This window comes from Chiloscyllium plagiosum, chromosome 11 (assembly GCF_004010195.1).
Source record: "Chiloscyllium plagiosum isolate BGI_BamShark_2017 chromosome 11, ASM401019v2, whole genome shotgun sequence".
In the NCBI taxonomy this organism is placed as follows: domain Eukaryota; kingdom Metazoa; phylum Chordata; class Chondrichthyes; order Orectolobiformes; family Hemiscylliidae; genus Chiloscyllium; species Chiloscyllium plagiosum.
In genome coordinates, this window is record NC_057720.1 from 11,749,238 (window position 1) to 11,775,023 (window position 25,786).

At 44.4% G+C, this 25,786-nt stretch overlaps 1 protein-coding gene across 2 annotated transcripts in view; it reads left to right on the forward strand.

Moving 5' to 3' along the window:
* The window catches only part of ak5 (adenylate kinase 5), a 99,922-nt gene that overhangs the window by 7,077 nt on the left and 67,059 nt on the right, over positions 1-25,786 (forward strand). The window contains exon 1 of one of the 2 annotated variants that reach the window (XM_043698685.1): positions 5,971-6,244. The exons of the other annotated variant lie outside the window; for it this stretch is intronic. Coding sequence (XP_043554620.1) covers positions 6,185-6,244 — 60 coding nt within the window. The 5' untranslated portion in view covers positions 5,971-6,184. Of the gene's footprint in view, positions 1-5,970; positions 6,245-25,786 lie in introns of those variants that run through there. 2 annotated transcript variants of the gene reach the window in all.

A 25,786-nucleotide genomic window follows, 5' to 3' on the forward strand; every position in this document is an offset into this window, starting at 1 on the left:
TGGAGATCAAAGTTGAAACTTTATTGCTGGAACAGCACAGCAGGTCAGGCAGCATCCAGGGAACAGGAGATTCGACGTTTCGGGCACAGGCCCTTCTTCAGGAATGAGCAGAGAGTGTTCAGCAGGAGAAGATAAAAGGTAGGGAGGAGGGACTTGGAGGAGGGGTGTTGGAAATGTGATAGGTGGAAAGAGGTCAAGGTGAGGGTGATAGGTCGGAGTAGGGTGGAGGCGGAGAGGTCAAGAAGAAGACTGCAATCCTTCCAGCCCGGCACCGCCTTCCTGACCTGCAGTCTTCTTCTTGACCTCTCCGCCTCCACCCTACTCCGACCTATCACCCTCACCTTGACCTCTTTCCACCTATCACATTTCCAACTCCCCTCCTCCAAGTCCCTCCTCCCTACCTTTTATCTTCTCCTGCTGAACACTCTCTGCTCATTCCTGAAGAAGGGCCTGTGCCCGAAACGTCGAATCTCCTGTTCCCTGGATGCTGCCTGACCTGCTGTGCTGTTCCAGCAATAAAGTTTCAACTTTGATCTCCAGCATCTGCAGACTCACTTTCTCCAGCGTGTAGATAGTCCAACTAGAGATAGGACAGTGCATAGATAGTAGATAGTCCAACTAGAGATAGGACAGTGCTCGACCTAATCCTAGGGAATGAAGCTGGTTCATGTGGTTGAAGTTTCAATGGTCGAGAATTTTGGGGGTAATGATCATAGCTCCAAGTTTCAAAGTCATTATGGAAAGGGGTAAGGTAAGTGCAGAAGTTAAGTGTCTAAATTTGGGGAAGGCCAATTTAAATGTCATTAGACAGGATCTGGCAAACGTGGACTGGGAGCAGCTACCTTCAGGTATGTGTACACTTGGAAAGTGAGGGTCCTAAAAGTAGGATATTGAGAATTCAGGGCCAGCATGTTCCTCTGACAGTGAAGGTCAAGGGGAGCGGACCAGGGAACCATGGAGGTCAAGGGCTATTGAGAGTTTGGTTAAAAAAAAAGGAAGCTTACTTTAGGTACAAAGCATTAAAAACAGGAGAGGCCCTTCAAGAGTATAGAGAGTGTAGGACGTTGCTTAAACAGGAAATTAGGAGGGCAAAGAGGGGTCACTAAATATCTCTGGCCAATGGGATCAAGGAAAATCCCAAGGTTTTTTACAAGTACATTAGGAACAAGAGAATCGCCAGGAAAAGAGTAGGCCCAAAGGAGCGACCTGTGCATGGAGCCAGTGGCTGTGGGTGAGGCCTGAGATGAATACTTCTCATCTGTATTCAGAGATGAGAAAAACATTGTAGCTGGGGATTTTGCTTGGGATGGTGAGGTTCTAAAACATGTTAAGATTAATAAGGAGGGGGTATTATGTGTTTTACTAAACATACTGGTGTATAACACCCCAGGGTCTGACGAGATATATCCCAGGCTGCTTTGGGACGCAAGGGAGGAGCTTGCCGAGGCCCTGGCGGTGATATGTAATGCTTTGCTGGCCACAGGTGAAGTGACAGATGACTGAAGGATAGCTAATGGGGTTCCTTTGATCACGAAGAGGAGCAGAGATAGGCCAGGTAATCACAGACCAATTAGTCTGACCTCAGGGGTGGGGGAATTACTGGAAAAATTTCTGAAGAACAGGATTAATCAATACTTGGAAAGGCAGGGATTGATTAGGGATAGTCAGCATGGATTTGTCAGAGGGAGATTCTGTCTGAATAACTTAACTGAAAAGGAGGAAGTGAGGACTGCAGATGCTGGAGAGTCAGAGTCGAAAAGTGTAACGCTGGCAAAGCACTGCAGGGCAGGCAGCAGGAATCTGATGAAGGGCTTATGCCCGAAACGTCGAGTCTCCTGCTCCTCGGATGCTGTCTGACTGGCTGTGCTTTTCCAGTGCCACACTTTTTGACTCTTTCTTGAAAAGGTGACTGGATATATTGATGAGGTTGTTGTCATTGATGTGGTTTACATGGACTTCAGTAAGGCCTTTAACAAAGTCTCACATGGAAAGCTGGTCCAAAAGGTGAGAGACCATGGGATCCAAGGCAAGTTTGCAAACTGGATCCAAAACTGGCTTACAAATAGGCGGCAAAGGATGATGGTAGAGGATTGTTTTTGTGATTGGAAGTCTGTGACCAGTGGTGGACCAGGATGTGAATGTAGAAAGTTTAATTAGCCAGTTTGCAGATGACATGAAAATTGATTCAGAGATGCCGGTGTTGGACTGGGGTGTACAAAGTTAAAAATCACACAACACCAGGTTATAGTCCAACAGGTTTAATTGGAAGCACACTAGCTTTCGGAACGACGCTCCTTCATCAGGTAATTGTGTCAATCAGACACAATCACCTGATGAAGGAGCATTACTCCGAAAGCTAGTGTGCTTCCAATTAAACCTGTTGGACTATAACCTGGTGTTGTGTGATTTTTAACTTTGGACATGAAAATTGGGAGAGTTGTTGATGGTGAGGAGATGGACTCAGGCTATGGTCTGATATTGATCAGCTGGTAAATTGGGCAGAGCAGTGATGGATGGAATTTAATGCTGATAAGTGCGAGGTAATGCATTTTGAGAGGTCTAATAAGTGAAGGACATACCCAATGAATGGTAAGTTCCTGGCAAGTACTGAGGAACAAAGGGACTTTGGTGTGTGATCTACAGATTCCTGAAGATATCAATACAGGTAGACAAGGTGGTGAAGAAGGCATATAGGATGATTGCATTCATTAGCCAGGGCATAGAATATAGGAGCAAGGAAGTTTTGTTACAGCTTTATAGAGCATTGGTTAGACTATAGATGTGCGCAGTTCTGGTCGCCACACTATTGCGAAGACATGTTTGCCCTGGAGAAGGTACACAGGAGATTCATGTCCTGAAGTAGCTTTAGACCCGAAACATTGAATTCTCCACCTCCTGATGCAGCCTGGCTTGCTGTTTTCTTCCAGCCTCCTGCTTGTCTAGCCTGGAATGAAAAGTCTGTTAGGAGGAGAGACTGAATGAGCTGGGTTTGTTTTCCTTGGACCAGAGGAAGCTGAGGAGGGATCTGACTGAGGTATCCAAAATTATTAATGAGTAGATTGTGAGAATCTCTTCCCCATGGCAGATGTGTCTAAGACCAGAGGGCTTAAGTTCAAGATGACGAGCAAGTGGTTTAGAAGAGATCTCAGAATGAATTATTTCACCAAGAAGAAGGTAGATTTATTGAAGTATTTAAGAAACATCTGCTAGGGCATAATAGGCTGTGGTACATGGGAATAGTGTATTAGATTACTTACAGTGTGGAAACAGACCCTTTGGCCCAACAAGTCCACACCGACCTGCCGAAGCGTAACCCACCCGCCGAAGTGCAACCCACCCAGACCCATTCCCCTACATTTCACTCCTTCACCTAACACTATGGGCAATTTAGCATGGCCAATTCATCTAACCTGCACATTTTTGGACTGTGGGAGGAAACCCACACAGACATGGGGAGAATGTGCAAACTCCACACAGACAGTTGCACAATGCGGGAATTGAACCCAGGTCTCTGGCGCTGTGAGGCAACAGTGCTAACCACTGTGCCACCGTGCCGTGTAGTTTGGTGTTTATTGATCGGCATAGACACAGTGGGCCAAAAGGTCTGTTTCAATGCTGCATGATTCTATGACTCTAATTATTACTGACAATAAAAATAAGGAAATATGGAGATGAGGTTAGCATCTCAAGCATCAATATGAAACCATTATTGAAGTCGGACCTCATCAAAATACAATCATGGAACAAAGGAGGACACTAATGAGATATAAAACTTCAGACCCAGAACTACACACTCCAGAACTTCATTCCTAAGTCTTGTAGGACGTAAGTAGGAACGTTTCAGAAGCCTTAACTGTATTCTTGCAAAGTTCAGAGAATTTGAAAACAGTTTCTTTAGATTGGAAAATTGTGTATGTCATGATTTAAAAAGGGTGACAGAAGGAAACCAGAGAATTGTAGACCAGTCAACCAAATGTCTGTTGTCAGGAAATTACAGGGGTTTATAATTAAGTATTAGGGTGACTGATCACTTTGAAAGTTTTCAACTGATCAGAGAGGGAGCCAGCATGGATTTGTAAGCAGCAGTTCATGCCGAATGAATTTGGTTGAATTCTTAGAAAATCAGTCTGAAGAAGCAAACGAGAGATTGTCTTTGCCGCATTTGATGAAGGTCCTCACAAGAGACTCTTAGTTGGTGTTGGACTATTGTCGAGAGTGTGGTGCTGGAAAAGCACAGCAGGTCAGGCAGCATCCGAGGAGCAGGAGAGTCGATGTTTCGGGCAAAAGCCCTTCACCATTCCTGATGAACGGCTTTTGCCCGAAACGTCGACTCTCCTGCTCCTCGGATACTGCCTGACCTGCTGTGCTTTTCCAGCACCACACTCTTGACTTTAATCTCGAGCATCTGCAGTCCTCACTTTTGCCTGGTGTTATGCTATTGATGAGGTTATGGAAACCAAGTGGTTTCATTCTCAAGACAGTCAGGAGGACGGGCAGGAATCAGCAGGATGTAACGAGTGGGGTCATGCAAGGATCTGCATTGCAGCTTCCAAATTCCAAGGAATATAACCGTAACGTGTTTAACCCCATCTTGTGACTTTCCCCTCAGAGTACAGGTAAACCTACACTGGTCCCCTCCAAGGCCATTACATCCTTTTTGAGAAATGGTGAGCAGAAAGTTCACAATAACTCCAGGTGGGGTTTAGATCATAAGACCACAAGACATAGGAGCAGAAGTTAGGCCATTCAGCCCATCGAGTCTGCTCCACCATTCAATCATGGCTGATACATTTCTTAAACACATTCTCCCACTTTCTCCCCATAACCCTTGATCCCCTTGACAATCAAGAACCCGTCTATCTCAGTCTTAAATAAATGCAATGACCTGGCCTCCACAGTCTTCTGTGGCAACAAATCCCATAGATTCACCACTCTCTGACTGAAGAACTTTAATCAGGACTTCTACCTTTGAGTCCCTTTGACAGAAAGTCCACCATCCTCTCTTATCTCATTTGTAAATACTCATGATATTTTAATGCTCCCTGTATCTGAACCCTCAGGTCTCTGAATCTCCACTCATACTTGTTGTTAGAATGTACTCTCTGTTCTAATTTTTCCTTCAGTCCAAAGTACATACTTCACATTTGCCTATGCTAAATTACATTTGCCACCAGTTTACTGTTTTGCTAAGTCTGACAAGGTCTCTTTGTAACTTTACACTTCCACATCTACACGATTTACACTATCTTTGTGTCAGCACCACTCGGTCTAAATCCGAACCATGTTAATCATTTGCCTACAGCTCCACTTCAGCCTCTCCCATCTGCTCCACCAAAGAGCTTCCATTATGGGAGGCCTGGACAATTGGACCAAAGTTTACAGTCTGGGGAAGGGCAGACCCAGAGAAGGTTAGGGCAGGGAATAATAGTCTAAAGCTTAAAACTGGAGCTTTCATGAGTGAAATGATGATTTATGTAAAGTGTTGGAATCTGGGACTCCCTTCCACAGATAGTCATCAATGGTAAAAACAATTGTCACATTTTGATATTACCTTTGACAGACATTTGACAGCAGAGATATTAAGAGATATGGGGCAAAGGCAGCTGGAGCTAGATCATTCGATAGAAACAGGTCCCAGCCACAAAGTGACCAACTCCTCTTCCCATTAAAGGTGCTATATCAATGCATGTTGTGCGAAACCATTTTGAGTAAAGACTGAATATAGAGTGAGTATTAAATCTCCTGTGAACAACTAAACATCCCTGGAGGATACTAACATTGAGGACAAATAATAACAGCATTGCTGGAGAAGCCCGGGGCTTTAGGAGGGCCACAGCTTTAATGCTCCTCTCTCTGTTTCCACAGATGCTGCCAGACCTGCTGAGTTTCTCCAGCAGTTCCTGCTTTCGTTTCCCATCGTTTTCATTTTATTTTGCCGAAAATGAGATCGGGGTGGGGGGTGGTGACGAGTGTGCAGATTTGGTTGCTGTGGGAATCTCAGCGCGAGTTCATCAAAATTCAAATCAGAAGCAGCTATTTCGGGGGGCGGTGCGTTGATACCGCCTGGGGTTTGGATATAAAAGGATGTGCAGGAAGCACGGCCACACAGCGAAGCAGGGGACAGCAAGTCTGCTGCAAGGTCGAGCTTCCTAGCTCACAGCCCAGCCCCAAGGAGCAGCCGACAATGACCACAGCCGAGTGGAAAGACTACCTGGCCAAGAAGCAGATACCCCAGCTGTTTGAGGTGAGCTGTATTGCAAGAGAGAGGGGGGGGGGGTAGGGCATCTCTACAATTAGCCCAGACCACTTCTCCCCACGTCTTCAAGAAATAAGAATTGACCCTCAGAGGCTCCCAGTCGCATCCATAGTCAACGCCATCTCAACTGTTTACTTTGAAAAGTTGAGACGTTTTGTGTGAGTCTATTTCGGGGGAAATGTGTTTTAGCTAATTGGGAACTTCGCTTTTCGAAAACAGAAACGAAGCACTTGCAGACACGTCAGTGGGCGATGCGAGATTTTGTAATTAGCACCTGTAATTAGTTCCTAACACATCAGGGTTATTTGAGTTTTGACAGAGTTGCAGTTATTACAAACCTTTCAGTCCAACTCGTCCCATGCTGACCCCAGATATCCGAAATTAATTTTGTCCCATTTGTCAGCATTTGGCCCATATCCCTCCAAACCCTTCCTATTCATATACCCATCCAAATGCCTTTTAAATGTTGTAATTGTATCAGCCTCCACCACTTCCTCTGGCAGCTCATTCCATACACGCACCACCTTCTGCATATTGCTCCTTAGGTCTCTTTTAAATCTTTCCCGTCTCACCCTGTATCCTCCAGCCTTGGATTCCCCTACCCTGGGGAAAAGACCTTAGCTATTCACCCTATCCATGCCTCTCATGATTTTATAAGCTTCTATAAGGTCACCCCTCAGCCTCTGATGCTCCAGGGAAAGCGACCCCAGTCTATTCAGCCTCTCCCTACAGCTCAAATCCTCCATCACCGGCAACATCCTTGTAAATCATTTCTGAACCCTTTCAAGTTTAACATTCTTTCTATGGCAGGCTGACCAGACTTGAACACAGTATTCCAAAAGTGGCCAAACCAATGTCCTGTACAGCTGGAACATGACCTCCCAACTCCTATACTCAATGCACTGACCAATAAAGACAACGTACCAAATGCTTTCTGAGATTCACTTTTTATGAATGAGATTGCTTGATCACTTTGAGGGGTGGTTCTCAAACGTATTTTGGTTTCCTCCTTGCAAAGGAATTTAGAAGAATGAGAAGTGATCTCATTGAAACATCGAGGATTCTTCATAAGTTTGACAGGGTAAATGCTGAGGGGATGTTTCTCTTCACAGGACAGTCTAGGACCAGAGGCCACAGTTTCAGAGTAAATGGGTGCCAATTTAACACTGACATTAGGAGGAATTTCTTCTCTCAGAGGGTTGTGAGTCTTTGGAACTCCTGGCCACAGAGGGCTGTGGGGGAAGAGTCCTTGTGAGTATTTAAGGCTGAGATGGGTAGATTCTTGATCAGTCAGGGAATCAAGGGTTACAGGAAAAGTGGAAGTGTGGAGTGTTGGATCAGCCACGATTCTACAAAATGGTGGATCAGGCTTGAGGGGCCGAACTCCTGTTCTTATTTCTCGTGGTCTTTTCATATGCAGGCTCGAAGGGCGGAATGGCCTACTCCTGCACCTATTGCCTATTGTCTATTGACCCCCTTATCTAGAGTTATGCAGTGATGCAGCACAGAAACAGACCCTTTGGTCCAACAAGTCCATGCCGACTATAATCCCAAACTAAACTAGTCCCACGTGCTTGGACTTGGCCCATATCCCTCCAAACCTTTCCTATTCATGAACTGATCCAAAAATCTTTTAAATGTTGTAACTGTATCTGCATGCACCACTTTCTCTGGCTGTTCACTCTCTGTGTAAAAAATGTTGCCCCTCATGTCCTTTTTAAATCTTTCTTCTCTCACCTTAAAAATATACCCCATAGTTTTGAACTCTGTCACCTTCGGGAAAAATCACTTGTCTTTCACCTTATCTATAGCCCTCACAATCTTTTAAACCTCAATAAGGTCACCTGTCAACCTCTAATGCTCCAGTGAAAAAAGTCCCAGTCTTTCCAGTCTATTTTTAAAACTCAAACCCTCCCGTCCTGGCAACATCCTGGTAAACCTTTTCTGAACCCTCTCCAATTTAATAATATGCTTCCAGTAACAGAACGACCAGAACTGCACACAGTACTCCAGAAGAGGCCTCACCAACATCCTGTACAACCTCAACATGACATCTCAACTCCTACTCCCAAAGGTCTGAGCAATGAAGGCAAGCATGCTAAACTTCCTCTGAACCATCCTGTCTACCTGTGATGCAAGTTTCAAATATTACCTAAGATTCACAATGAGAAATTGATGCATTTATAGATTACTTTAATAATGCTTTTAAGAAGCAAATAATTACTGACAGTAGCAATTTGAACACAATTTCACTGATGTAGTCAGTGATCAGATAAAATGGATGCAAATAGTAAGTGTGCATGTGTCAACTGAACTGTTTTTAATTTGGTTAAAAATTACCTATTAGTCACACACACTGTATATACAATCAAATTATACCCAATGCAAATAGTTATTAGCGAGCGCGTGAGAGAGTGAGCGCGTGAGAGAGCGAGCGCGAGAGTGTGTGAGAGAGAGAGCGTGTGATAGGCTTATGGCAGTTTATAGTTTATTTGGGCTGAGTTACCCCTAATTCTTTTACTTTTCTGAGTGACATTCTCAGGAATGTTTTGCAAACCCTTGCAAAACAAGCACATTTCTGTTATTTAATCATTCAAAATATTCACATTGTTGCGGCAGGGTTGAATAATCAAAGGCCCCTCCCACTCCCCTTACGATCTCTTCCACTCTTTTCCGTTGGGCAGAAGATAAAAATTGTGTACACATATGAATAGATTCAAGAACAGCTTCTTCCCTGCTGTTGTTAGACTTCTGAATGGATCTTTCAAATTTTAGATTCGATTTTGATCTCGCTCTTTGTGCAGCCGTAACATAGTGTTCCTCGCTCTGCTCTATTACACTAATGCACTTTGTATGCTATGATCTGCTTGTACTGCACATGAAACAAAACTTTTCACTGTACCTGGGTCCACATGACAATGATTAATGGAATCAAATCAACAAGATTTGACCAGGTCAAACTGACAGCTTCTCCAGATTTAGCTCCTGGCATTGAACAAGGAGCAGTTTTTTATTTATGTGAAAGTGAGGACTATAGATGCTGGAAATCAGAGTCTAGATTAGAGTGGTGCTGGAAAAGCACAGCAGGTCAGGCAGCATCCGAGAAGCAGGAGAATCAGTTTTTTATTTGTTCATGTGATGAGGGTGTCACTGACCATCTGTAAATGCACAGAGAACATTTAAGAATCTGTCATGTTGCTGTAGGTCTGGATTCACATCCAGCCCAAATAAAGATGAAAGTTTCCTTCTCTAAATGACCACATTAGTGATCCAGATGGGTTTTTTAAAAACCTGTCAACAGTGGTTTAATGAAAACAACAAATGCTGGAGATCACAGCAGGTCAGACTGAATCCATGCAGAGCAAGCTAATGTTTCGAGTCTAGATAACTCCTTATCAGAACTGCTCTGATGGAGAATTATCTAGACTTGAAATGTTAGTTTGCTCTCTCTCCATGGATTCTGTCTGACCCACTGTGAACTCCAGCATTTGCCTTTAGTGCAGATTCCAGCAGCTGCAGTAATTTGTTCTGACAACAGTGGTTTAATGGTCATCATTGGAATTCAAATTTCACCATCTGGAATGACGGGTTTTGAACCCATGCTCTCAGAACATTAGCCTGGGATTCTTTCATTGATTAGGGGAAAGTGAAGGCTGCAGATCCTGGAGAGTCAGAGTCAAAAAGTGTGGCACTGGAAAAGCACAGCAGGTCAGGCAGCATCCAGGGACCAGGACAGTCGATGTTTAGGGCATGAAGAATGTGAGAGGGGGGAAAGGGGATGAGAGGTAAATAAGAGGGTGGGGGTGGGCTGAAGGGGAGGTAGGTGGGAAGGCAAAACATCGATTTCTCTGAAGAGTAACCCACCCAGACCCATTTCCCTCTGACTAATGCACCTAACACTATGGGCAATTTTGGCATAGCCAATTCACCTGACCGGCACATCTTTGGGCTGTGGGAGGAAACCAGAGCAAACCCGCGCAGACAGTCACCCAAGCCTGGGATTGAAACTGGGACCCTGGTGCTGTGAGGCAGCAGTGCTAACTACTGAGCCATCGTGATGATTGCCTACAGTATCCGCACATACAGCTAAGGATAGCACCAGGTCCAATTCAGGAGGATTTAGTTTGAGCAAATGGGTGAGGGATAGTATACAGTATTAACCAGCCAGGGAAATGAGTCATAGAACAATACAGCACAGAACAGGCCTTTCGGCCCACGATGTTGTGCCGAACTTCTAACCTAGATTAAGTACCCATCCATGTACCTATCCAAGTGCCGCTTAAAGGTCGCCAATGATTCCGACTCTACCACTCCCACGGGCAGCGCATTCCATGCCCCCACCACTCTCTGGGTAAAGAACCCACCCCTGACATCTCCTCTATACCTTCCACCCTTCACCTTAAATTTATGTCCCCTTGTAACACTCTGTTGTAGCCGGGGAAAAAGTTTCTGACTGTCTACTCTATCTATTCCTCTGATCATCTTATAAGCCTCTATCAAGTCACCCCTCATCCTTCGCCGTTCCAACGGGAAAAGGCCGAGAACTCTCAACCTATCCTCGTACGACTTCCTCTCCATTCCAGGCAACATCCTGGTAAATCTTCTCTGCTCCCTCTCCAAAGCTTCCACATCTTTCCTAAAGTGAGGCGACCAGAACTGCACACAGTACTCCAACTGTGGCCTAACCAAAGTCCTGTACAGCTGCAACATCACTTCACGACTCTTGAATTCAATCCCTCTGCTAATGAACGATGATACTCCATAGGCCTTCTTACAAACTCTATTCACCTGAGTGGCAACCTTCAAAGATCTATGTACATAGACCCCAAGATCCCTCTGTTCCTCCACCTGACTAAGAACCCTACCATTAACCCTGTATTCCGCATTCTTATTTGTTCTTCCAAAATGGTCAACCTCACACTTGGCAGGGTTGAACTCCATCTGCCACTCCTCTGCCCAGCTCTGCATCATATCTAAGTCCCTCTGCAGCCGACAACAGCCCTCCTCACTGTCCACAACTCCACCTATCTTCGTATCATCTGCAAATTTACTGACCCACCCTTCGACTCCCTCATCTAAGTCATTAATAAAAATTACAAACAGCAGAGGACCCAGAACTGATCCCTGCGGAACTCCACTTGTAACTGGGCTCCAGGCTGAATATTTACCATCTACCACCACTCTCTGCCTTCGACCGGTTAGCCAGTTTTCTATCCAATTGGCCAAATTTCCCTCTATCCCATGCCTCCTGACTTTCCGCATAAGCCTACCATGGGGAACCTTATCACCTTGCCACCGTCCCATTGCCACCCAGTCACCATCCCACATGCCTCTCTTGCTCACTGGCCCCTCATTTCCAGCCCCTCACCATCCCACTCCCAAGCGTCTCTGCCTTCTTACCATCTCCTGGGTCAACACTCACTCGCCACTCCTTGCTGCCTCTGGTCAACATCTCTCAGTCATCACCAACACATCACAGCCTCGCTTCTTGCCACCCCATTTGCCAACCTCACTACCATCCTCTTGCCATCTCCCACTCACTTTGTGATCGCCACCTTATCATTGCCACATCCCCCCTTCACCATTCCCTCCCTCACCAGCCTGTCACTGACAACAGCTTGATGCCTCTGTCTCTAGGTCCCTCATTGGATCTCCTATTTCCTACAACAGCACCAGTTAAGACATAGGGAAAACTGTACATTACATTGCCCCCAGGCAAGTTTTAACCCATATTAAATGCAGAGTATGCTGCACACTGTCACATTTAAGTTGTCAAAGTACTTTCCAAATTCGTCCTTTTATGTTAGAGAAGTGCTGCTTCAGAAGAGTTGTAGCTGAGGCGTTGGAAAGAGAATTAGCAATTATTATTTGGGAAGGAAGAATATGCAGGGTCACGAGGAAAAGCCAGGAGAGCGGGGCGAAGTAAAGTGCTTGTTTGGAGAACCCGCATAGAGGGGTTGCATGGTGGCTCAGTGCTTAGCAATGCTGCCTCACTGTGCCAGGGACCTGGGTATGATTCCAGACCTGAGTTTGATTCCAGCCTCAGGCGACTGTCTGTGTGGAGTTTGCACATTCTCCCTGTGTCTGCATGGGTTTCCTCCAGGTGCTCCGGTTTCCTCCAACAGTCCACAGATGTGCAGGTTAGGTGAATTGGCCGTGCTAAATTGCCCATAGTGTTCAGGGATGTGTAGGTGAGGTGCAGGGCTCATGCCCAAAACGACGATTCTTCTGCTCCTTGGATGCTGCCTGACCTGCTATGCTTTTCCAGCAACACATTTTCAGCTCTGATTTCCAGCATCTGCAGTCCTCACTTTCTACTTAAATATAGGATAATAGAGTAGGGAAATGGGTCTGGGTGGGATACTTTTCGGAGGGTCAGTGTGGATTTGTTAGGCCAAATGGCCTGTTTCCACACTGCAGCGAGTGTATGACGTGATGGACTGAATGGCCTCCTAGTGCTCTATAACAATTCTATGATGAATATAAATAGTAAGCTTGGCAGCACGAGAGGAGGGAGAAACAGAGTTAATAAAGGCATTCTAAGACAGTTATGAGAATTTTATTCCTGATGTGTAGATGCAGGAAGGATGTTCCCAATGGTGCGAGAGGCCAAAACCAGGAGTCATAGTTTAAGAATAAGGGTTTTCTTCTTTCTTCATTCATGGGATGAGGGCATCGCTGGTGAGGCAGAATTTATTGTTCATCCCTAATTGCCCAGAGGGCAGGTAAGTGTCAACCACATTGCTGTAGGTCTGGAGTCATTTGTAATTCAGACCAGTTAAGGGTGGCAGTTTCCTTCCCTAACGGGAAATTAGTGAACCAGATGGGTTTTACCAACAATCAACAATGGATTCATGGTCATCATTAGACTCCTAATTCCAGACATTTTTCTTGAATTCAAAGTCCAACATCTGCTGTGACAGGATTTATACCCGTGTCCCCATGCATTACCTCTGTCTCTGAGTTGACAGTCCAGTGACAATACCACTTGGCCATTGCCTCCCCTAAATGTAAACTATTTAGGACTGAGTTGAGGAGAAATGTATTCATCCAGAGAGTGGTGAGCCTGTGGAATTCATTATTGCAGGAAGCAGTTGAGGCCAAAACATTCTGTTTATCACAGAGGTACTTACACAGAGGTATCACAGAGTATCACAGCCCTTATGGCAAAAATGAATAAGGGAATTTGGGGGCAATTAGGGAAATGATCTCAGTGTTCAGCCATGATCGTATTGAATGGTGGAGCAGGCTTAAGCAGTTGAATAGCCCACTCCTGCTCCTGTCTTCTATGTTTCTATGATGCACTGGTGAGATAATAAAGATATAAAAGAGTGGATCTTGATGATCATACGTCAGGATAATTGAGTAAACCATCCTGAAGGTTCAGAGTTATGACTGAAAAATTGGATTTGGAGGTGTTGGGAATTGAGGATTGCACTCAATAGAATAGTAAGGGAAATCCAAAGGCAACATAGGATTGCAAAAGTGATTGCAAGAGAGGGAAAGCAGCAAATGATGGAGATGGACATCCTTCACAGGCTCTTAGCCCTAAAAAGCTGGCATGGATTTTCCTTTAGGGATTTGGTAGGTTTTGATGGAAGATCAGAAGCCTTTTCACGTCCTCCCTCGACCCCTGTGGGAATTTCACTTAATTGTTCCTACTAGATTTTTTTCTTGCTCATTAATTCAGCAGATGAAGGTGCTGATTAGAGATGAGAAGTAACATTGATACAAAATCATGTGGGGAATAGTTTACATGGCTGCTAATTCGTAGTAACACTGTAAGGCATAGTATACGAGGAATAAGATGTGCTTTTAAGAGGATTTTTGCAATAATCACAGTGATTTTAATCTTCACATGCATTGGACAAATCAGATTGACAAAGGTAACCTGGAAGAAGAGGCCATAGAGCATATTATTATAGCACCAGGCTATTTTTGACTTGGTATCTTGCAATCAGGTGAGGTGCCGGAAGACTGGAGTTGGCTAACGTGGTGCCCCTGTTTAAGAAGGGTGGTAAGGACAAGCCAGGGACCTATAGAACCAGTGAGCCTGACCTCGTTGGTGGGCAAATAGTTGGAGGAAATCCTAAGGGACAGGACGTACATGTATTTGGAAAGGCAAGGACTGATTAGGGAGAGTCAATATGGCTTTGTGCGTGCAAAATCATGTCACAAACTTGATTGAGTTTTTTGAGGAAGTAACAAAGAGGATTGATGAGGGAAGAGCAGTAGATGTGATCTATATGAACTTCATGAATCTTCCTGAAGAAGGGCCTGTGCCCGAAACGTCGAATCTCCTGTTCCCTGGATGCTGCCTGACCTGCTGTGCTGTTCCAGCAATAAAGTTTCAACTTCTACCTTTGAGCCAGTTCTGTATCCAATTTGCTAGTTCTCCCTGTATTCCATAAGATCTAATCTTGCTAATCAGTCTCCTGTGGGGAACCTTGTCGAACACCTTACTGAAGTTCATATAGATCACATCTACTGCTCTTCCCTCATCAATCCTCTTTGTTACTTCCTCAAAAAACTCAATCAAGTTTGTGACATGATTTTGCACGCACAAAGCCATATTGACTCTCCATAATCAGTCCTTGCCTTTCCAAATACATGTACGTCCTGTCCCTTAGGATTTCCTCCAACTATTTGCCCACCAACGAGGTCAGGCTCACTGGTTCTATAGTTCCCTGGCTTGTCCTTACCACCCTTCTTAAACAGGGGCACCACGTTAGCCAACTCCAGTCTTCCGGCACCTCACCTGATTGCAAGATACCAAGTCAAAAATAGCCTGGTGCTATAATAATATGCTCTATGGCCTCTTCTTCCAGGTTACCTTTGTCAATCTGATTTGTCCATGATTCAGATAAATGCGAGGTGCTGCATTTTGGGAAAGCAAATCTTAGCAGGACTTATACATTTAATGGTAAGGTCCTAGAGAGTGTTGCTGAACATAGAGACCTTGGAGGGCAGGTTCATAGCTCCTTGAAAGTGGAATCGCAGGTAGATAGGATAGTGAAGGCGGCAATTGGTATGCTTTCCTTTATTGGTCAGAGTATTGAGTACAGGATCTGGATCATTGGTGCTGGAAGAGCACAGCAGTTCAGGCAGCATCCGAGGAGCTCTTCGGATGCTGCCTGAACTGCTGTGCTCTTCCAGCACCATTGATCCAGAATCTGGTTTCCTGCATCTGCAGTCATTGTTTTTACCTTATTGAGTACAGGAGTTGGGAGGTCATGTTGCAGCTGTACAGGACATTGATTAGGCCACTGTTGGAATATTGCATGCAATTCTGGTCTCCTTCCTATCGGAAAAATGTTGTGAAACTTGAAAGGGTTCAGAAAAGATTTACAAAGATGTTGCCAGGGTTGGAGGATTTGAGCTATGGGGAGAGGCCAATCAGGTTGGGGCTGTTTTCCCTGGAGCGTCAGAGGCTGAGGGGTGACCTTACAGAGGTTTACAAAATTGAGGGGCATGGATAGGGTAAATAGGTAAAGTCTTTTTCCTGGGGTCGGGGAGTCCAGAACTAGAGGGCATAGGTTTAGGGTGAGAGGGGAAAGATACAAAAGAGACCTACGGGGCAACTTTTTCGCAAAGAGAGTGGTACGTGTATGAAATGAGCTGTCAGAGGAAGTGGTGGAGGCTGGTATAATTGCAACATTTAAGAGGCTTTTGGATGGGTATGTGAATAGGAAGGGTTTGGAGAGACATGGGCTGGGTGCTGGCAGGTGGGACTAGATTGGGTTGGGATATCTGGTCGGCATGGACGGGTTGGACTGAAGGGTCTGTACATCTGTACATGCTGAACATCTCCATAACTCTATGACTCTAATCAAATGGGATCAATTAATGATCTCAGAGTAAAAACGCCTCGAGGTAACAGTTATCATAATATAGATTTTTACCATGAAAGTGAGAAGTGTGTATCTATGACTTGTGTTTTAAAATTAAATAAAAGCAATTACACGGCCATGACGAAAGAGTTGGTTAAATTGAACTGGGAAAATATGTTAAATGGTAGGATAGTCGAGGAGTAGTGGAAGGCCAAATATATATTCCATTAGGAAGGATAAGGAGAGTATAAAGTTGAATGAAAATAATAATATTGTAAACAAAAACTTGAAAGAGTTCAGAAAAGACTTACAAGGATGTTGCCAGGGTTGGAGGATTTGAGCTATAGGGAGAGGCTGAACAGGCTGGGGCTGTTTTCTCTGGAACATCGGAGGCTGAGGGGTGACCTCATAGAGATTTATAAAATCATGAGGGGTATGGATAGGGTAAATAGACAAGGTTTTTTTCCCCAGGGTAGGAGACTCCAAAACTAGAAGTTAAGGTGAGAGGGGAAAGATTTAAAACAGATCTGAGGGGCAATATCTTCGCACAGAGGGTGGTACGTGTGTAGTATGAGCTGCCGGAGGAATGATGGAGGCTGGTACAATTACAACATTTAAAAGGCACCTGGATGGGTATAGAATAGGAAGGGTTTAGAGGGATGTGGGCCAAATGCTGGCAATGGGACTAAATTATTTTAGGATATCTGGTCGGCATGGACGAGTTGGACCATCTCTATGACTCTAATGTACGTTCGAGGATTGAACACAATTTAGAAGCCAGCAAAGCAGGATTGAAAATTAATGAAGACAAAAAAATATATTTAAAAATATCGTCAGAGTTTCTACAAGTAACTAAAAACAAAAAGAATAACCACGGTTGACATTATTCTCTTAGAGGGTGAGACTGGGGAATTAATATTGGAAAACAAAGATGGTGGAAGCATTAAACAATGTAAAAGGAACAAAAACATCCCACAAAAGAAAGAAGCAATCACCAGCAAAAAGATACTGGGAACACTACTAGAACCAAATGCTGACAGATCCTCTGGACCTGATCACTTCCATCCTCGGGTGTCAAAAGAGATGGTTGCAGAAATCTATAAAGTTTCCAAAACTTTATAGATTTAGTAAAGATCCCAATGGATTAGAAAATTTAAATATGACACCTCTGTTCACAAAATGGTGGAAACAAAAAGTAGAGAAAATAGAAGCTAGGAGCAGGAGTAGACATTCAAACCATCTCCATTATTCAACACGGTCATGACTGATCTTCTGTCTCAACACCATAATCTCTTTATTTTTCATACCTCTTAATGCCTTTGTTAACTAAAAAATTACCAGTCTATTTTCTGAATATGTTCAATGACCTCGTCTCCACAGCCTACTGTGGGAGCAACTTCCACAGGCTCACCACCCTCCGAGTTAAGAAATTTCTCCTCAACACAGTTCTAAATGGCCTACTCCACATCCTGAAACTATGACTCCTGGTTGTAGACTTCCCAACCAGGGAAGATATTGTAAGTTATTATCAGATTGGGCATAAATAGGGGAAATAGTTACACTTTACAAACTGAAAGACCAGTAGGAACTGTTTAACAATCAAATTAAGAACAAAGTAGTTAAAAGAGATGCCAGGCCAGGCGATGTGTTGTAACTGTATGATGTGGGAGCTGGTGGACCCCATTGTGGTTCATAGTGACCACATATGTTGGTTGCTTGAGGAACTCTAGCTCAGATCCAATGAGTTGGAGTCTGAGCTTCAAATCACTGACACATCTGGAGGGGGAGAGTTACCTGGACGCTGTGTTTCAAGAGGCAGTCACACCCGTGGAGGGAGAAGGTGCTGGGGGAGCTGAAAGGTCCAAAGGTGGATGTATCATTCAGACCAGCTGGATGACAGCCCAGAGGTCTGAAGGAGATAGCTGAGGAGATTGTGGAGGCATTATTGGTGATCTGTCAGGAATCACTGGAGTCAGGGAGAGTGCCAGAGGCCTGGAAAAGGGCCAACCTAACACCCCTATTAAGAAGGAAGGGAGGCAGAAGACAGGAAACTATAGGCCGGCTAGCCTGACCTCGGCTGATGGTAAGATTTTAGAGTCTATTATTAAGGTTGAGATTGTGGAGTGCTTGGAAGTGCATGATAAAATAGGGTGAAGTCAGTACAGCTTTGTCAAGGGGAAGTCATACCTGACAAATCTGATTAGAACCCCTACTGTGTGGAAAAAGACCATTTGGCCCAACCTGTCCACACCCATCCCCCCAACCTATATTTACTCCTGACTAATGCACCTAACACTATGGGCAATTTAGCATGGCCAATTCACCTAACCTGCACATCTTTGGACTGTGGGAGGAAACTGGAGCACCCAGAAGAAAGCCATACAGACACAGGGAGAACATGCAAACTCCACACAGACAGTCGACTGAGGGTGGAATCAAACCCAGGCCACTGGCACTGTGGAGCAGCAGTGATAACCACTGAGCCACCATGTTGGCCGTGTTAGAATTCTTTGAGGTGGTAGTGACCAAGTTAGACAAAGGAGAACCAGTGGACATGATTTATTTAGAAGGCATTTGACAAGATGCCACACAGAAGGCAGCTAAATAAGATAAGAGCCCATGGTGTTAGAAGCAAGGTACTGGCATGGATAGAGGATTGACTGACTGGCAGAGGTAGAGGGTAGGGATAAAAGATCTTTTTCAGGCTGGCAGCCAGTGACTAGTGAAGTTCCACAGGGATCCATGTTGGGACCACATCATACATTATTCACATCATACATTAATGATCTGGATGATAGAACTGAGGGCATTGTTGCTAAGTTTACACATGACACAAGGATAGGTGGAGGGGCAGGTATTGTTGAGGAAGCGGGGAGGCTGCAGGAAGATTTGGACAGGTTAGGAGATTGGGCAAAGAAGTGGCAGATTAAATTCAAAGTGCAAAGGTAGTAAAAGTAGAGACGTTGACTATTTTCCAAACACGGGAAGTCTTCAGAAATTTGAAGTACATCGAGACTTAGCAGTTCTAGTTCAGGATTCTCTTATGATTAACCTGCAGGTTCAATTGGCAGTTAAGAAGGCAAATGCATTCATAGAATCATAGAATCTCTACAGTGTGGAAACAGGCCATTCAACCCATTGAATCCACACTGACCCTCCAAACAATATCCCACCCAGACCCACTCTTCTGATCCTATCCCTGTAACCTTGTAATTCTGTTCTTGTATCTTATGATCTTATATTTTCACTGCATTTGGTCTGTCTAGCTCCACTAGAATTTTATACAATACAATCAGATTTCCTCTCATTCACCTAAACACTTGCAAATACAGGTCTAGAATGAAAAATCTCTCTTCTTGCTGCCATTCCAGGTATCAGCCAAGTGAACCCTCACTGCCCTCCATATATGTCACCTTTTAGGTAGAGAGAGACTAAAACTGCTCACATATTCCAGGTGTGGTCTTACCAAAGCCCTGTGTAACTGCAGTAAGACATCACTACTTCTGAACTCAAATCCTCTTGCAATGAAAGCCAACAATGGGGCGGTATGGTGGCTCAGTGGTTAGCAGTACTGCCTCACAGCGCCAGGGACCCAGGTTTAATTCCAACCCCGGGTGACTGTCTGTGTGGAGTTTCCACATTCTAACCGTGTCTGTGTGGGTTTCCTCTGGGTGCTCCATTTCCTCCCACAGTCCAAAGCTGTGCAGGTCGGGTGAATTGGCCATTGTAGATTGCCCATAGTGTTAGGTGCATTAGTCAGAGGGAAATGGGTCTGGGTGGGTTACTCTTTGGAGGGTTGGTGTGGACTTGTTGGGCTGAAGGGCCTGCTTCCACACTGTAGGGAATCTAATCTAAACATACCATTTGCTTGCTGAGCCTTCCTACCTCCTTTCATTGACTGGTGTACAAGGACACCCAGATCCCTTTGCTCATCTGCACTTCCAAATGTATTCTCAGTTAAATAATATGCCTTTCTGTTTTTCACACAGCAGAGTAAAACTTCACTTTTATCCATGTTCCATATTTTTATCTGCTCATTTAACTTTCTAGATTGTCCTGACGCCTCCTTGCTTCCTTCTTACAATTCTCAATATCACCTGGTTTTGTGTCATCTGCAAACTTGGAAAGATCGCATTTGGTTCCCAATGATACATTGTGAATAGCTGGAATCCAAGCCCTGATCCCTACAGTGTCCCACAAGTTATTGCCTTCCCAACTGGAATTTTATTCCCATTCCCTGTTTACTTAGACTCATAGAGATGTACAGCACGGAAATAGACCCTTCGGTCCAACCTGTCCATGCCGACCAGATATCCCAACTCAATCTAGTCCCACCTGCCAGCAACCGGCCCATATCCCCCTAAACTCTTCCTATTCATATACCAATCCAGATATCTTTTAAATGTTGTAATTGTACCAGCCTCCACCACTTCCTCTGGCAGCTCATTCCATACATGCACCAGCCTCTGTGTTAAAAAGTTGCCCCTTAGGTCCGTTTTATATCTTTCCCCTCTCACCCTAAACCTCTGCCCTCTAGTTCTGGGTTCCCGCAACCCAGGGAAAAAACCTTATCTATTTACCCTATCTGTGTCCTTCATGATTTTATAAACCTCTTTAAAGTCATCCCTCAGCCTCCGATGCTCCAGGTAAACAGCCTCAGCCTATTCAATCTCTCTCTATAGCTCAAATCCTCCAACCCTGGCAACATCCTTGTAAATCTTTTCTGAACCCTTTCAAGTTTCACAACATCCTTCCAATAGGAGGGAGTTGTCTCAGCTAATTCTCAATCCATGCCAGTATTTGATCCATTATTAAGCAGGTTACAGTTGCACATTTAGAAAACCATAATAGACTTAAGCAGTCAGCATGGTTTTATGAGAGGGAAATAATGCTTGACTAATTTCAAGGTTTTTGGTGAAGTAACGAGCAAGCTGGATATGGGGAACCAATTAATGTTGGTTTACAAAAACCAGTTGGCAAGGCACCTCATCAAAGGTTATTTCACAAAAGGCTGAACTCAAGATATTGGTGACACCGGAAGGATGTTGTGAAATTTGAAAGGGTTCAGAAAAGATTTACATGGATTTTGCCACGGTTGGAGCATTTGAGCTATCGGGACAGCTTGAATAGGCTGGGACTGTTTTCCCTGGAGCGTCGGAGGCTGAGGTAAACCTTAGAGGTTTACAAAATCATGAGGGGCATAAATAGGAAAAATAGACAGAATCCTTTCCCTGGCTTGGAGGAATCTAGAACTAGAGGGCATCGGTTTAAGGTGAGAAGGGAAAGCTATAAAAGGGACCTCAGGGGCAACATTTTCATGCAGAGGATGGTGTGTGTGTGGAATGAGCTGCCAGAAGAAGTGGTGGAGGCTGGTACAATTATAACTTTTAAAAGGAAACTGGATGGGTACATGAATTGGAAGGATTGAGGGATGTGGGCCAAGTGCTGACATATGGGACTAGATTAGGTTAGGATATCTGGCCGGCATGGACAAGTTGGTCCAAAGGCTCTGCATGACTTTATAATAACAGGTTCCTCCGAATTGGGGATTGTTTAGCAAACAGGAAACAGGCATGAAAACATCATATTTGAATTGGTCAGTTATAATTAGTGGAGTACCACCGCATTCAGTGCTGTGTCCTCCAACATTTACCATCTATAACAATAACTTGGGTGAAGGGACTGAGGTGCGTTTGTTAAATTTGCTGATGACACATAAATAGATAGGAAAATAAGTTGTCCAGAAGCCAGAAGAGTCTACAATGGGATATAGATGGGGTAAGTGAGTGGGCAAAAGTTTGGCAGATGGGGAATAATGTTGGGAAAAGCAAACCTGTCCACTTTGGCAGGAGGAATAGAAAACGTGTTGATTATTTTGAAGGAGAGAGATTGCAGAGCTGAGGACAGAGGGAGGTGGCTGTCCTGGTTTATGAAACACAAAAGGCCATTGCAAATAAAGCATACAGAAAAACAAGTGAAATGTGGATGTTTAAGGAAAACCTTTTTTTTAAATTCACTCGTGGGACATGGGCATCGCTGGTTGGCCAGCATTTATTTCCCATACATAGCAGCCCTTGAGAAGGCAGTGGTGAGCTGCCTTCTTGAACTGCTGCAGTCCATGTGCTGTAGGTAGACCCACAATGACATTTAGGGAGGGTATTCCAGGACTTTGGCCCAGCAACGCTGAAGGAACAGCGATGCAGGGTTGTTTATGCCATTGTCATTTAAGAAGCTTTGGTCAGCAACCGATGGTCTGTCCATTTTTTGTTCCTTTTTTTCCTTTCGAGTAGTTAATACAACTGAATGGTTGCTAGGTCATTTCAAAGGGCAGTTCAGAGTCAACCACATTGCTGTGGGTCTGGAGTCCCAAGTAGGCCAGACCGGGTAAGGATGGCAGCTTCCTTCCCTAAAGGACATTAGTGAACCAATTGTTTTTTTTCCGACAATCGACAATCATTTCATGGTCAACATTAGACTGTTAGTTTCAACTTTTTTATTGAAAATTACCAGCATCTCTGGATTAATAGACTAATGATAATACTACAAGGCCATCACATCCACTAATCCTTGTGCTGTTTGCATGTTGGAAAGGCAAATCAAAGCAGGACTTATACACTTAATGATAAGGTCCTAAGGAGTGTTGCTGTACAAAGAGACCTTGGAGTGCAGGTTCATAGTCCCCTGAAAATGGAGTTGCAGGTAGATAGGATGGTGAAGAAGACATTTGGTATGCTTTCCTTTATTGGTCAGAGTGTTGAGTATATGTTGCAGCTGTACAGGACATTGGTTAGGCCATTTTTGGAATGTTGTGTGCAATTCTGGTCTCCTTCCTGTCGGAAGGATATTGTGAAACCTGAAAGGGTTCAGAAAAGATTTACAAGAAAGTTGCCAGGGTTGGAAGATTTTGAGCTATAGGGACAGGCTGAATAGACCGGGGCTGTTTTCCCTGGAGTGTCAGAGGCTGAGGGGCGATCTTATAGAGGTTTACAAAATCATGAGGGACAAGGTATTTCCCCTGGGTTGCGGGAACCCAAAACTAGAGGGCATAGATTTAAGGTTAGAGGGGAAAGATATTAAAAGGACCTAAGGGGCAACTTTTTAACACCGAGGGTGGTGTATGTATGGAATGAGTTGCCAGAGGAAGTGATAGAGGCTGGTACAATTGCAACATTTAAAAGGAAACTGGATGGGTACATGAATAAGACGGATTGAGGGATATGGGCCAAGTGCTGACATATGGGACTAGATTAGGTTAGGATATCTGGTCAGCATGGGCAAGTTGGACCAAAGGGTCCGTTTCCGTGCTGCACATCTCTATGACTCGATGACTGTAACTATTACCAAGAAGATCATAAGCTCATGATTAATATTGAGAGCAGAGAAGCAGAAGGTTGGAAGAGATGATTTCATACAAAGTGTGTTATCGTGTTTTAAATGACTTGATGAGATAGACAGAAGCAATTTCCTCTGCCGAGTGAAGTCCAGGACAAGGGTGATCAATAAAATAAAAGCCAGGCTACTCAGAGTGATGTCAGGTCCCACTTCTTCAGACAGAGGGGAGTGGCAAACTCTCTCCTAGCTAGCTGCTGAGGCTGGAGGTCAATGAAATTCTCAAAACTGGAAGTTGCCTTGTCAATCACACAGCTAAAAGAAAAACTAGATCCTGGGAGGGAGAACAATCTTAGGATGCAACAAGCGAGCTGCAGCACGGAATTAAAGTGAACTCGGGGAGAAAACAGAAGCAGAGGCCATTCAGCCCATTAGGCCCTCTCCACCATTCAATGAGAACATGGCTGATCCCAACTCCACCTTCCTGTCTTTTCCCAATAACGGCGATTCCCTGGTACCTCGTGACTCAATGTGTAGTGTCCTTGCCTCTAGGCCAGACTCTCTGTGTTCTGTCCTACTCCAAGCCCCGATGACTATGGGTTTGGGCATTGAGGACATGGCCAAACAAGTTGATTGTCAATCTGTAAAACCTTCCGATAGTAGGCAGTGAGAATCGGAGATGTTCTCATCCAGTCACGTGATTGTGTCTGTCACATGATTTTGCCAGTCACATGATTGAATGGAAAATTAGAGTCTTCACCATTGAGTCAGAGGCCCAGACTACAATGTGCATGTAAAAGACAACTTGCACTGTGGGGGAGAGCTGGCTCCCTGGACAGTCAGTGTAGCTCAAGTTGATGCCAAAGCACTTGGTTTGTTCCCCACCCTGGCCAGCATGGATATCGGAGCTGCTTCTCTGCCCTAGCTGTGTTGAGAATTGTCTACAGGTGGGGAATGGCAGCAGATATTTCAAAATGAAGCTGAGAGACTGCCGAAATGTTGACATTTCGTTATTAATTCCAGCCACCCTATTTCACTGCCGCCTTCATTGAAGATTCGTACAGTAGGGTCTGACAAGTACTGTTCTGTGTAACAATCCTCACTGAAGGGCCGTACAGAAATGTCACAGAAATATCTCCCCATATGTCAGTGCTGTATACTATACTGCATGAACTTTTACTGCAGGCATGAAGAAGAGAGGCAATGAGCAAAGGAGCAGCAACCGACTTTCAGAATACTGATATATTCATGATGTGCCATTTTATAAACTGAAGGAATAAAGCCCAGAATCAGTAGGAACTTATTGCAAATGCTGACATTCTATTTAAAGTATTCAGATGATGGTCATTGGTCAGCGTTAGTTCTCACATGCTTTGATTTCCCTTTGGGCACTAGCAGGAAAGTATTGGAAGGATTAACAGACTGTTTGTCAACCTGCTTGAGACAGGACCATTCCCTACTGTGGCCAACAAGACCTGACATGGGTCTTGAACCTGAAACTTCTACCTCCGAAACAAGCTGCAAGATTTCTTTGTTAATCCCATAATGTTACTGGAATTTAAGGTCAATTACTTCCATTGGAAGTTCAGGCTTTGAAACTAACAAAACTAACACTGTGGAATATCATCTTTTCTCCCTGAAACTGTCCCTCCCGAACCCCATGGCTAAAGGAATCAAAGAGTATGGGGAGAAAGTGGGAACAGGCAGTGAGTTGGATGGTCAGCCACGATCGTATTGATTGGTGGAGGAGACTCAAGAGGTTGAATGGCCTTCTCATAGAGTCATAGAGCTGTACAGCGTAGACCCTTCGGTCCAACTGGTCCATGCCAACCAGATATCCTGAATTAATCTAGCCCCATTTGCCAGCATATACTTATAAACTTTTCCTATTCATATACCCATCCAGATGCCTTTTAAATGTTGTAATTGTACCAGCCTCCACCACTTCCCCTGGCAGCTCATTCCATATGCTCACCACCCTCTGCGTGAAAAAGTTGCCCCTTAAGTCCCTTTTAAATCTTTCTCCTCTCACCTTAAACCTATGCTCTCTAGTTCTGGACCCCCCACCACAGAGAAAATACCTTATCTATTTATCCTATCCATGCCCCTCATGATTTTGTTATCCCTCAGCCTTCGACACTCCAGGGAAAACAGCCCCAGTCAATTCAGCCTCTCCCTATAGCTCAAGTCCTCCAACCCCAGCATTATCCTTGTGAATAATTTCTGTATCTTTCAAATTTAACAGCTTCCCTAAATTATGTTTTAATGTTTCTATGGAATGCAACGCCAATATTGCATCAAGAGGAAAATGCCTCCCCATGCCCTCCAATCTGCACCATGGGCCTCTCTTACTGACCCACACCTTCTCATC